The sequence below is a fragment of the Epinephelus moara genome, chromosome 11 (assembly GCF_006386435.1).
Source record: "Epinephelus moara isolate mb chromosome 11, YSFRI_EMoa_1.0, whole genome shotgun sequence".
Lineage (NCBI taxonomy): Eukaryota > Metazoa > Chordata > Actinopteri > Perciformes > Serranidae > Epinephelus > Epinephelus moara.
Genome location: NC_065516.1, coordinates 31009690 through 31021986, shown reverse-complemented (window position 1 = coordinate 31021986; position 12297 = coordinate 31009690). Strand labels below are relative to the sequence as shown.

General features: G+C 44.0%; 1 protein-coding gene across 2 annotated transcripts in view; it reads left to right on the top strand.

The window, feature by feature from the left end:
• Window positions 1-12297, top strand: part of mpp7a (MAGUK p55 scaffold protein 7a) — a 179506-nt gene that overhangs the window by 120835 nt on the left and 46374 nt on the right. For both annotated transcript variants that reach the window (XM_050057012.1, XM_050057013.1), the window contains exons 10-11: window positions 830-1026; window positions 1692-1756. In XM_050057012.1, coding sequence (XP_049912969.1) covers window positions 830-1026; window positions 1692-1756 — 262 coding nt within the window. The remainder of the gene's footprint in view (window positions 1-829; window positions 1027-1691; window positions 1757-12297) is intronic.

The window sequence follows — 12297 nt, the reverse complement described above, 5'->3', positions numbered from 1 at the left end:
TGGCTGTTATGACCCAAACAAAACATCTCTGTCTGAAACATAACTTTACTACATGGCACAAAGCACTCTTTAAATCAAAAGGACATCGAAAAATGGTGATCTATGCCTCCCTTGTTTTCTCTCTCTTTTTCATACACATACAAACTTTCCTTCCCTCTGTTTTCTCTTTCCACATGTACCGAGGTGTCTTAGGAGTGATAACTCATCATGACAGAACTCAATTTGGACAGAAGACGCAGCAAGGTGCTTTAGGTTGCAACTCGCCGCCCACAGCGGGGAAAAGATGTCAGAGATTTTTCCACTATAAGGTCCAGCCTCCTTTGTGTTGATGAGTTGTGTCCACCCCCACTGCCAAAACAAATTAGAACAACTCCTTTAAGAAAGGATACAACTTTTTTTCTGCATTGGTTTGTTCCTGTAATGTGGAAAGATTACTGATATTAGATTGTGTTTAGAATTAGAGCACGTCAATGGGTGGAACAAAGCGCGTCCAACTGGAGGCTCTGACTCAGGAGATGTTAAGTCTCGCCACACTTGGAAGACGGTGACAGGGCTTAGTCCATCGTAAAGTGTTGATGGAACCACATGGTGAAACTGACTTGGCCAGCGGTTACAGGTTTCAACTTCTGATTGCAATGACCTTTCTAGAATAATCACCCTGAGCGTTGGTGAAGCACCTTCTGTGTTTGCCGTGATGGCTTTCCTGCAGAGTTCACACTCCACGCAATGGAGGGAAAGGTCATTTACAGTGAACCGCTGCTTTTTCCTGTTGTGCCCTGAATCCAGCTCTTTGTTTTCCTCCCCCTCCCCTCCTCCGCTGTATGCCCAGGTGTTCCTGAAGGCACTCTTTGACTACGACCCTAAAGAGGACAAAGCCATCCCATGTAAAGAGGCTGGACTGGCCTTCAAGAAGGGCTCCATCCTTCAGATCATGAGCCAGGATGATGCAACCTGGTGGCAGGCCAAACACGAGGGGGAAGCCAACCCCCGTGCCGGCCTAATCCCGTCCAAACAGTTCCAGGAGAGGTAAGAAACAACCTCAGCTAGATCTGCCTGTCCTGTCTACTGTTGCCTCTTAACAAGGCTGGCCCAACTGTCTCTCCTTCTGTCACAGTCACACAGGTTTCACCCTCTTTCTCTTTCTCTCTGCCTTTTCTCTTTTATTTTTTTTTTCTTGCCTCACACTGCCAAAATAGTCTGGATTTCCGCACAATGTCTGGCCCGAAATGAGTAATGACAGAAAATGATAGTGCTGGTACCGATCCACTTTGGATGGCAAGTGGATGGAAAATCGCACATCAGTGTGCGCTCGGACAGCCGCACTTGATGTGCAACACAGAGCTCAGGAGGCCGGCGCAGTTTCTTGGCAGCTTCCACGAGCATCGGAGGAGGGGAAAAACACACACTCACACACACAGAAAGAGGGAAGGAGGAGAGCAAAAGAGGAGCAAGAACATTCACAAACATTCAGATTTAACCCTGCTGTTCTGTCAACAACAAGTGTTCCTCCGTCACCTCCTCACTCCTTCACCTCCCCTCTTTTCTTTCACCAGTCTCGGCTGACAGAATGAAACTGGTGGATATTGAAGCCTAGCTGGGAGTGTTTATTATTCCCTAAGCAGTCGTGAAAACTGATGATTTTATTGTGCCTTTTTTCCTCTCTTTCTTTATCCTCCTCTCTCTTCTTTCAGGAGATTTGCACTGCGGCAACCTGCTGCGACTCTCCAACCCCAGAAGACCTTGACCCGGCGATCATGTAAGCATTTATTATCAGAACATGACAACACACAGCAACAGGTGGGAGGTAATGTAAAGATGGAATAGGACCTAACAAATGGTGAAAGCCAGGGATGTTACTCAGGACTCATCTCTGCACTCTGGGGTCGCTGCTCAAGTCTGCCATACCGTTGCGCCGCTTCACGCCTGTCATCAGAGGAAGTGTTGTGTCTGGGTTTACCTTCCTTCTTATTTTCCTGTCTGCTCCATGTTTCACTCTCTCAGCCTCTTCCCAGACTCTCTTTCCTCTGTCCCTCTCCGCCTCTCCATGTGTTGATGTGGTCTAAGTCATGCAGTGGCTTTAATGTGGAGAGGGAGGAGGTTTTGCCCTCTGGAAAACCTCTCAGAGCCTTTTACACCTCCCAGCCAACACGCCAGCCAGCGTACCCATCCAGCTCACCTCTCCACATCTCAAAGCGCCTAATGACAGATTAATGATCTGATTCTAGACCTACAGATGTGATAGAGGCGCAACACTGCTCTGCAGAGCGCATTAATGTACCTTATTATTATGAGACTGTACAGTGACCCCAAGCCTGGCCGGTCAGTGCAGCAGAGTCAGGGAGAACGCATCAGCAGGAGTGCTTCGCGGAAATGTGCTATAACAAGCCTGGTTGTAGGAGATCAGGAAATGGGGGATTATAGCTAAATTACCCATATAAATCAAAGGTTGTTGATTGCTTCGTAATGAAGACAGAATACATAAACCATGTTACATGAGGAAAAGACAGCAGCAGAAACGATCAGATATGGCCGACAGACCCTGGTTTTAGGTTCAAGACTAGAAAAGAGCCATGAGCCAGTGAGAGTGTGGAAATACTGCAGGCTTTAAAACTACAATTGGTAACTTTTATTAAAATAACTTTCTGTCATATTTGCTGAATCTTTCACTACATCTACACAGTGAGACAGAAAATCTGCAAAAAAAAAAAAGAAGAAGTTTCTCTGCCTCCTCGTAGAGCTTGAGACGGCATTTGCCAAAATCCACCACAGCCGAGGGAAAACAACCAGTCAGCGCTGAGGAGTTTTTAACACAGCAGCAGTTACCTATTTTTCACCTCAAATGTTTTCAGAAACATATTTTAGTGTACTGTTTAGCTATAAAATGAGAAAGTTTGTGACCCAGCCGCCATGTTGGAAACATTCATTCATTCATTTTCCGTAGCCGCTTATCCCTGTGGGGGTCGCGGGGGTGCTGGAGCCTATCCCAGCTGACATTGGGCAAGAGGCAGGGTACACCCTGGACAGACTCACTAGACTATCGCAGGGCTGACACATAGAGACAGACCATTCACGCTCACACCTGTGCACACCTGTGAAATGGGTGGGGCAGTTTCTATTTAAGCTCAGTGTTGGAAATAATGGTGTTGAACACTCGTAACGAAGGTGCAGGAGGACCAAAACGTTAGTGTTACAGATAAATTGTGAAGCTTAGCGAGAGCAGTGCACAGGGTTTTTTGTTCAAGACAGCTAAACAGGGTGAAATATATTTCTGAAAACATTTTGCAGTAACAGAATCTTGATTCATATTTGATCAGTGCTGCCAACTATGACAGTTTGACTGCAGTTCAAGAGCTGTGATTGACATGGTTGACTGCTGCATTTGAGACATCTAGACTCTGAGTGGTTGTCGAATATGTGTGGAACTTTGGTGGTCAAAGGTTAAAGTTCAAGGTCACTGTGACCTCACAAAATAAACTCAAGACTCAAGAAGAAAACTCAAGGGGCGTCAGTGGCTTAGTGGTAGAGCAGGCACCCCATGTACAAGGCTGTTGCCGCAGCGGCCCGGGTTCGAATCCAGCCTGTGGCCCTTTGCTGCATGTCATCCCCCCTCTCTCTATCCCCCTTCACACTTACCTGTCCTGTCCATTAAAGGCAAAATGGCCAAAAAAAATATCTTTAAAAAAAAAAGAAGAAAACTCAAGACGGCCTGTTGGCATTTTATATCCAAAAAGTCAGATATACCCTCCTTGGAGCAACATGCGTATCTGGAGCACTGTGTACTGTCATGGCAACATATGAGTCTGGACAGACATGGATATTAACTGCAATTTGATGAGATTATCTGTGTAGGTATACTGAGAGTTTCAGCAAGTATGAAAAAAAGTTATTTTTTATTAAAGTTACTAACTGAAGCTGTACGTATTTAACATCATAACTCTGAATTAGCTGGCATGATTTCTTAATAGAGGGTAACTCCAGACTGCAGGGGCTTAGATGTTAATGGTGTGAGTGAACTTTTTGTCAAGTTTAATATGACCAGAGTCATTGTTTTGAAATTTATAATGCCACCAGTAATATATATTACATTTAAAAATGTTAAACTGAAGTGCCAACTGGAATCTCACACAGTTGTCCTGTTTTGCTGTGGACCAGTCAGTCAAATAAAAATACACTACTGTCTTCAAAAAAAAAAGCCCACAGATGACAGTTTTGATTTAACAGCAGTGGTTCAACATCTTCACCACCTTCACTCCCATCAGCCACCAAAAGAGAAGCAGGCCAAGCAGTGTAGACGTCTGCACAGCCATTGCTCTTAAGAAAAGCAATCAATCTCTCATGTCCAGCTGCTGAGTCCAAAACAGTAACTGTGATTTCTGCTACCCAAGTACTCACAATATACTAGATATGCCCTTTAAAATGTTGGTTTTCTCTCATAAGAAAATAGTTGGCAAAACATGCACTTTTTCAGACCGTGCCCACCTGTTGCGGCTGCTGTGTACGCCACAATCATTCTCAGGACTTTCCGTTGCACCTGAGTGAAAATCCCTTTAAGAGATTCCCCGACATGCAGTCTCAAAATGACAAAAACATTAGCTATGATTTACAAACAGTTGCCAGTTAGCAATTTGGTTTGTATATGGTGAGCTGCAGTGCATGAACGGGAAGCCTGTCCAGCTGGCATTGTGACTGTGCATTACAATATGACTGCGTGTGCATGCCTGTAGCCATGGAGGAGGAAAACACGCTGCCAGTATCTGCTGTGGGTCTTGCAGAACGTGCAGGCCAATGCGCACCACACAGACTGAAGCCTGACGTTGTGCTCTTTACTTGATGTTTGCAGGGTTTTTTGTGATATTCAAAACTGTAAATGAATTAAAAAAATGTCCCACATGCAATTATTAGTGCAGCTTCAAAACCAAAGTAAGAACAAAGACGTTTTTCTTATCCAACATATAACCACTTCTCAACAGTTAAAGTGTTCCCTCTCTGCTCTACATCAGCTACAAGCTTATCTGTAAAAAATTCTACACACCTCTCCTCTCCTTCCTGCTTGCATCCTTGCTTTGCTTTATACTTTTGCTTATAAATTCATATCCATAACCACATATTTAGGCCTAATGAGACCACATAAATTGTAATTTACTGTATACAGCCTATCCCCCTCCTTTCATTTGGCATTTTCCAAACATATGAACCCTCAGAAAAACACACCGCACTTGTGCTTGGCTTTGTAGGCCTGCTCTGGTCTCACAATGACCCCATTGAACCAAAACCTAGCTCTTATTGGCCATATTTTTCACCGTAGATTACCACTTTGGGACGGACATGTCCATTTGACGACTTGTTTCCCTCGACATGGCGGTGAGCCCTTAATGTAACGTGACTCTTTCAATATGTAGCTCCGAAATAACCAGCAGAGCTACGCTGACCACCTCTAAACTTAGCATTAGGGCTCGTTTACCTCAGATTTGAAGCTTTCGGGTGAATTATGGATGTTGTCATTTCCTGGTTATGTTCAACCGCATACTGGCATACATGGTGCACGATGGCCAAAAATAGCTTGCTAAAAAGTTAAAGACAGACAGTGCTGTACTGTTCCCTTACTATTTCATTTTAATGGCCCAGTTCCTCTTATGAGTTATGGGATTTGTAACCCACCCCAACGCTCTCTGTATGCACAGAGGGCAGGTGTAAAATGTAGTAGAGTCCACCGCGGCCCATAGCGAAGGAACATAAGTCTCCCTTTGAGCTGCAGCTAAATTTTCTCCCTTCATACTGTACAGATTAGTTGTGTGTGCAGCAGCAGTAGTAGGAAGTCCCTTGACATGTCCCTCTCAGGACTAGATGAATAACTGGGGAATGATAACAGTTCACTCTCTGTTCCTGCAGACACACACATTTCTCAGCGTTCGAAATAAAAAAAAAAACTCAATTAAAGAAAAATGTTGGATCCAGTCTGAGTGTAAGCAACGACTCGAGTGAATAAAAGTGAAGGGTGTAAAAGAAAAAAGCTGAAAAGAGGAACGCAGGGAAGTGAAAAAGGATAATGGATGGTTTGAAGGAGGAATAGATGGAGAGAGAAGCAGCCGAGGGGTCACATTCGGTAGCAGATGTGGCCCTGCGGAGTGGCGGTGGCCGGGTCAAGAGAGATGGAGGGAGACAAAGCTTGGATCATGGCCCCTTGCGCGCCGAACCGGCTGGGCCCCGGGGCCATAAACTACAACCTAATTGAAGGATACCGTGGAGACCCCGCTGTTACCGAGCGGAGGAAAGAGGTGGTGATTGAGGAGGGGGTCCCTTTCTCTCTCTTTCTCCCTCTCTTTCCAGCCCGGGAGCTCCGTCGGCTGGAACAATATTGGTGTTGGCGAGGGGCTGCGGCGAGCATTGCTTAACCGTGTCCATTTACGCCTAACATTTGCAAGATATAAATAATCCCTTTCCTCGCTGTTGCTCCCGCCGCTTTCATGGATGCATTCCTCGGTTATGAAACTGATGTTTAAAGTGCCATCACGTCAATTATTAATCTGGTCGAGGGGTTAGATCAACTATTTTACATCTATAGTTGTCAACCTGGCCTACCTGCCTCCTCCCCCTTAACCCCACAGCTCCCTTTCATCGATACCTGGCTCTCCTCCAGCTTCCCCATCTGTTCTCTCTGAACATATCAACGACTCTCTGGGCTTTCTTACAGCATGTCTGTTCCTCTGTCTGACATGCAAACCTCTCCACTGTCTGATTGTTTGGTTTGGTTCGCAGTCTGCCAAACACGTGGACGCACTTATCGCTCACCTTGGGGTCTCTCGACGTCTCTCTCCATACATTACAGCGCTATCCCTCTCACTCTTGCTCTCTCTGTGTCTCCGGCGAGCGAATGAACCATTTCAAAATGCCGCCCGAGATCGCTCTTAAGTGGCCCTGAACCTGGCCCTGTGTTCAGTTTATCCGTCTATTTCATATTTTAACTTAAACGCTTACAGACCCAGGGGTAGATTTAGAAGAGCGATCGGTGCAGGAGAAAAGTTCCATTTTATTCTAAAAGGTTAGAGCCAGATAACCCCCGTAGAGACCACCCTTAAAGTTTTATAGATCAAGTTATTATTGTTTCCCTTCATGTTTAAATTCCCTCTACGGGTCAGTATCTCAATTCGGACTGACTTGTAACATTTAGTAAACTATAAAGTCATTTTTTAATACAGACCAGCTTTGCTCTTTTGCACATCCTGACTTTAAATAATCAGTTCTACATTTGAAAGCTGAAAGACGCATGACAAAGATCTCACTCTGTGTCATCTGGAAAATTCCACCAGTCTCATGTCGGCTGTTTAAAAAAGAAAGAGATACAGCGAGCGAGAGAGAAAGTGACAGCGTCCAGTTAGTTCAAGGAGAAGGCCATCTGTATGCTGGCTGGCTGCGAGGGTGACATCAGCCCATAACTCAAGGCCATTTACAGGGTGCTGACTAGGGGTCATTCCTTTGTCTCTTCCTCCCTCGTAAGGAGATAGCTAAAAGATTGTCCAGCGGCACTGACAGTCTGCTGGATGGCTGGCTGTGCCAGATAAAATCCACACGGCTCCAAGTATAATCCCAAAGAGTACAATTTTATGTTACTCAAGTGGGTCGTACGACTCAGCTGCCTCAGGCTGCCAAATTGGATGATCATTTACACTCTTGTGGCGATGATGACGAGGATAATGGCAAAGATGGGTTTGATGATGACCCTCTTTTCAAGTCCCTAACTACACAATTCAGCTAATAATTGCCACTGTGAAATTAATTTGGAGGAAAAACTGAAGGGAAATGGTAAAATTATTACCCAAACCACTGTAAATATCCATCACAGTTCTTGTTCAACATTGACTCACCATACTTGTACTCGCACAGTTTTTATGCATTGAAGGATTAAAAGGATTTAACTTCAAGGTGTACTCTCTTTGGTTTAGATAATTTATGAACTGTTGTTTACAACCTGTCTGATTGTGCCCGAACTAATTGCAATGTATTCGTATTTCCAGATCTTAGCATTACTATGAGTACATTGGGCCACATTCACCAACCGTTCTTAAGGAAAAAATTCTTCTTAAAACCAGCTTGTAATTTTCATAAGGATTCTGACATTCACTGATGTTTCCTTATTTGGGATTTGTTCTTATAAAGAACAGAATCTACACACACTCGCATTTAAGTGCCGACATGTTTGTGCATAACAAATGGTTTTTGAGTTTTCTTCAGTTCTACAGTTCTATAATGTTACAGGATTTCAGTTACAATCATATTTTTTTATAATTATTTCCATGATTTTACAAAGTATGATGCTCTTTTAAAATAAACCCCAGACTTACACTTCAATCCACATCAGTTATGTTAATAGGAACCATGACATCTAATAATTAGTGATCGATCATGCTAGAAAATGTCACTCAGTAGGTTTACATGCACAGTTAAGTCGAGCTACCGTAACAGCTCGACTGGGCCATTTAATTGGACTACTGTCCTTGCCCCAGTATACAAGCACAGGAAGAAATCAGTTTATTTACTAAAGTATGTCCAATTTGAGTACGATAGGTGGAGATATGCCCCCTTTCAGCTTGTTAGTATTGGACCTTTTTCCGGTTGACCTATTACGTCACACACCAAACAATCAACAAACATGTTAGCTACGGTTAGCTAGCAGCTAACTGGTACCATATTGGACAACTTCAATGCTCTGTACATTTCCGCCCAAAAAAGCACAGCTCTGGATATAGATTTCACCGTGTTGTTACCGGCTTCCTCTTCTTCTTCTTTTACGTATTTAATGCTGTCCAACTTTAAAATCCAGGGAGCAAGCGCAGAGCACCTCGGCCAGTCTGGGTCCGATGGACTGTATGATGGGACAAATAGTGACGAAGCAGCGTTCCAAGGACGTTATTAATAACTTAAAGAAACATTGCGTGAAGTAGTCCACCTTCAATCACTCTTTCCTTCTTTATCTATCTCTCTAAAACACACATGCAAATATTGAAAAGTGCCACGATGCTCGTCTCCGTCCTCAGTCCTGACAGTTGTACTACTATGATGCATAAATTTGGCGGATTGTGTGTCAGGTTGGGTTCGGGTGGCTGATGAACGCATATTCCCATGCATAGGAGTTAGGATTGGGGTTAGGGGTTAGGGGTTAGGATTCACGTTTTTTGTGTTATTTTATATCTACCGCTGATGCTACTTAATATAACAGCTTGTTTGGAGAAGGAGTACCTCCTCTCAAGAACTATTATAGTTCTTTTGTGTTTGGAGTCTGATGGTCCATCCTCTTTGGACTTTTGTTTGGGCACTTTTTCATCTACTGTTTTTTCTTCTTCTGTTTCTGTATGCACACACGGCCTTGCAGTCTCATGTCCTTTTATGGGGAGTGGTGAGGCATTAATATGCTAATTAGGATCAACCTACCACATGCTTACAACACAACTTACGAGGACACTGGGATTCATCATTGTAAGAACAATTCTGCGGTTTAAGAACACGTCATAAATCTGACATCGATTTTTTTCTCAGGACCTTTCTTAAGTGCAAATTTAAGAAAAAACTTAAGATATTGGTGAATGAGGCCCAATGTTTTCATATCCAATAAAAACCACAGCCAAAGCTACAAAACTAAGACTCAAGTTAGAATAAAGTAGGATTATCCTATGGAGTACATCCACTTGTCTTTCTTTTTTTGTCATCCCCTCATCTCACCCCTTCTTTCATCCCATGTGGTGAATCTTTGGTATGTGGGTGACATGTGATATACCCCTAAGCGTGTGTCCCTTTCCAGGGGAGGCGGGTTGGGGGGGAGATGGCCATGAAGCATCCATGAAGGCTGGTTAGCGGACTGGTAGGCTGGTTGACTGCACACTGAGAATGTCTGCGAAAGTCGGCGTCCGCAATCTGGGCGGCCATGGCTCCCTGCGCTCAGTAAATGATAGGCTTGGCTGCCACCATCACTGCAGGCCGGGCTGTCCACACACACACACACATCAGATCATGACTTCAGCTCATTCTCACTGCTCTCAAAATGTTGCTTTGGGGCTGGCGGGTGAAATGCACTCAGAAAAAGGGAAAGGACAAGGTTTTCCACCATTTAAGCATTTTCAAAGAGGCCGTGCCCCGTCGATTTACATTCTGCAGTGTTATCACATGGTGTTTCATTAGACGAGGAATGTTGGTGTACAAGGCTGCAAGGCCATTAGGCAATGCAAACCATTCCTTTGGCAGATAGGCACCAGATGAAAGCCTTCCAGGGTGTAATAGGGGCAGCACTTGGAAGGATTTTCGATATCTTTATCATTCTCATATTGTCCTTGTTGTTTCCTCTTTCAAGTCTCCCTCTGTCTTCCCCCCTACAATTACCTCTCAAAATGTGGTTTAGGTGCTGGTTCAACTTAAAATGTCACATTACAGCAGGAGGAGGGCAACATCAGTAGGAACATTGCCGTGAACACTAACATGTGAAACAAGATGTCAGATAAAGGTAGACACATTTGGCTCCACACTTCAAAACAATCACGGCTCTCGGGCCTGATGTTTCTAACACGGAACAACCTTCGCAGTGATCGCTCCTGACTGCTGTTTTGGCTAGTCATTAACTCCAGCTGTGACGTAACATCTCCCCGAGATGCAGTGCGCTCTGGGAAATGAACGCAGTGCTGTAAGGCGAGCCCTGTGCTGTGGTAGATGGTGTTATGTATGTTTTGATTTAACCTTGTTTGGCCAAAATGGGAACACGTGAAGGGGAGGAAGCATCTATAAGTGCCTCCAAATGTTCACGGCGTTCTAAAACAAACACACACACACTGATCCTGCATCAGCTACCATTTTGAAACCATCATCTTATAGCTTTTGGATGGCACTCTTAACCATCTGGAGTCATTTAATAAGCTACCTTAAATCAGAATGAAATGCTTTACTGTATAACACATCACTGTTTAAAAGGTCTAGGTCAGCACTTTGGAAGCTTTTGAATCTAAATATGTTTCTTTCTGTGAAGTCACAGTGGACGCACCACAGCCATGTTCCACAGCCTGTGTCTCACTAGGTAACAATGGAAATACATGTCTTATAGCAAAATAGAAACAGTAGAAATGTCCTTCAGTAGAATGTTAAAGTCCATTCCTATATTTTGATAAAATACCATAGTTTCCAAAAACAAACTGAACTCAAGGTCAAGGCTTTCAACTGCATCTCTTGGTCGTCATCACTGAATGGAGTTTACTTTGTTGTCATCACGTAACCTACATAGAAATTGGGTTCAGGGTTACGATGTCCCAAGGCGATGCACCAGATGGTTTGTTACACAGAAGCATCTGAGAAGCCGTCACTGTATGGACTTTCAAAAAATACTTGGCAGGAGATTGGATTTATCTATCACTGTCCTCGCTGGAAGAAGAGTGAAAACATCTTTTCTGTTAAGAAAAGCCTTCAGTACCTTTGCTCCATTTTAAATGATGATATACTCCCCTGTTCTGATATAACTGGTGCTATTTAAGCATCTATGCTAACCTCTTTGGGAGCCGCCATTGTTTTGAACGATCAGTCACCTCTCTGTGTCGTCACACACACCTAAACCTCACCTGTAGCTGCCAGTGTTTCGGGCAGAAATGCATCACTTGAAGCCTGACCATGGATTTATAAAGAGAACTGGATACAGCGTTGGAGACGGGGCCCTGCTCATTCCTATGAAAGTTGCTTAGTGGTGCATGAAGCCAAAAAAAGTTCAGCTGACGCATATAAAATGATCTGGGTGGTCGCCACTGCTACCGCACCATCTGACCCATAGAGCAAGAGCACTAGAGACTTCATTGGCCAAGTGGCTACTTCCAGACTTGAATGGGAAAGACTTAATTGTGCAGCTCTTTTAGATTTTACAAATGTTATCAAACTGAAAGGATCAAATTCTGAAAGTGAAACGAGTCAGTTTGTGGGAGTTACAGCACTCAGAAGTGATTTACAGTCTTTTTCACAACGTAAAGCCCCATTACAACCAAACACTTTCGGTATGGTACCTTTGGAACCAACAGTAACCCTTCAGACATGGTACCTAGACCCTAGTGTTTCCACTACAAACAGTACTCTTAAATTTGGGCGGGGTGGTTGTCACTCTGCTTCATCCAGCACTCACTGTATATCCTCATCAGTGGTGACACAGATGGAAGTCTGCACCTACTTTACCGTCCACAGAACGAGGCTGCACGCAGACATTTTCAGAACAAAATAGAACAGGCTGCAGTGAGAGTCTCTCTCCATGGGATATTTAAAAATAGCAGCTTTGTGCATTTAGTC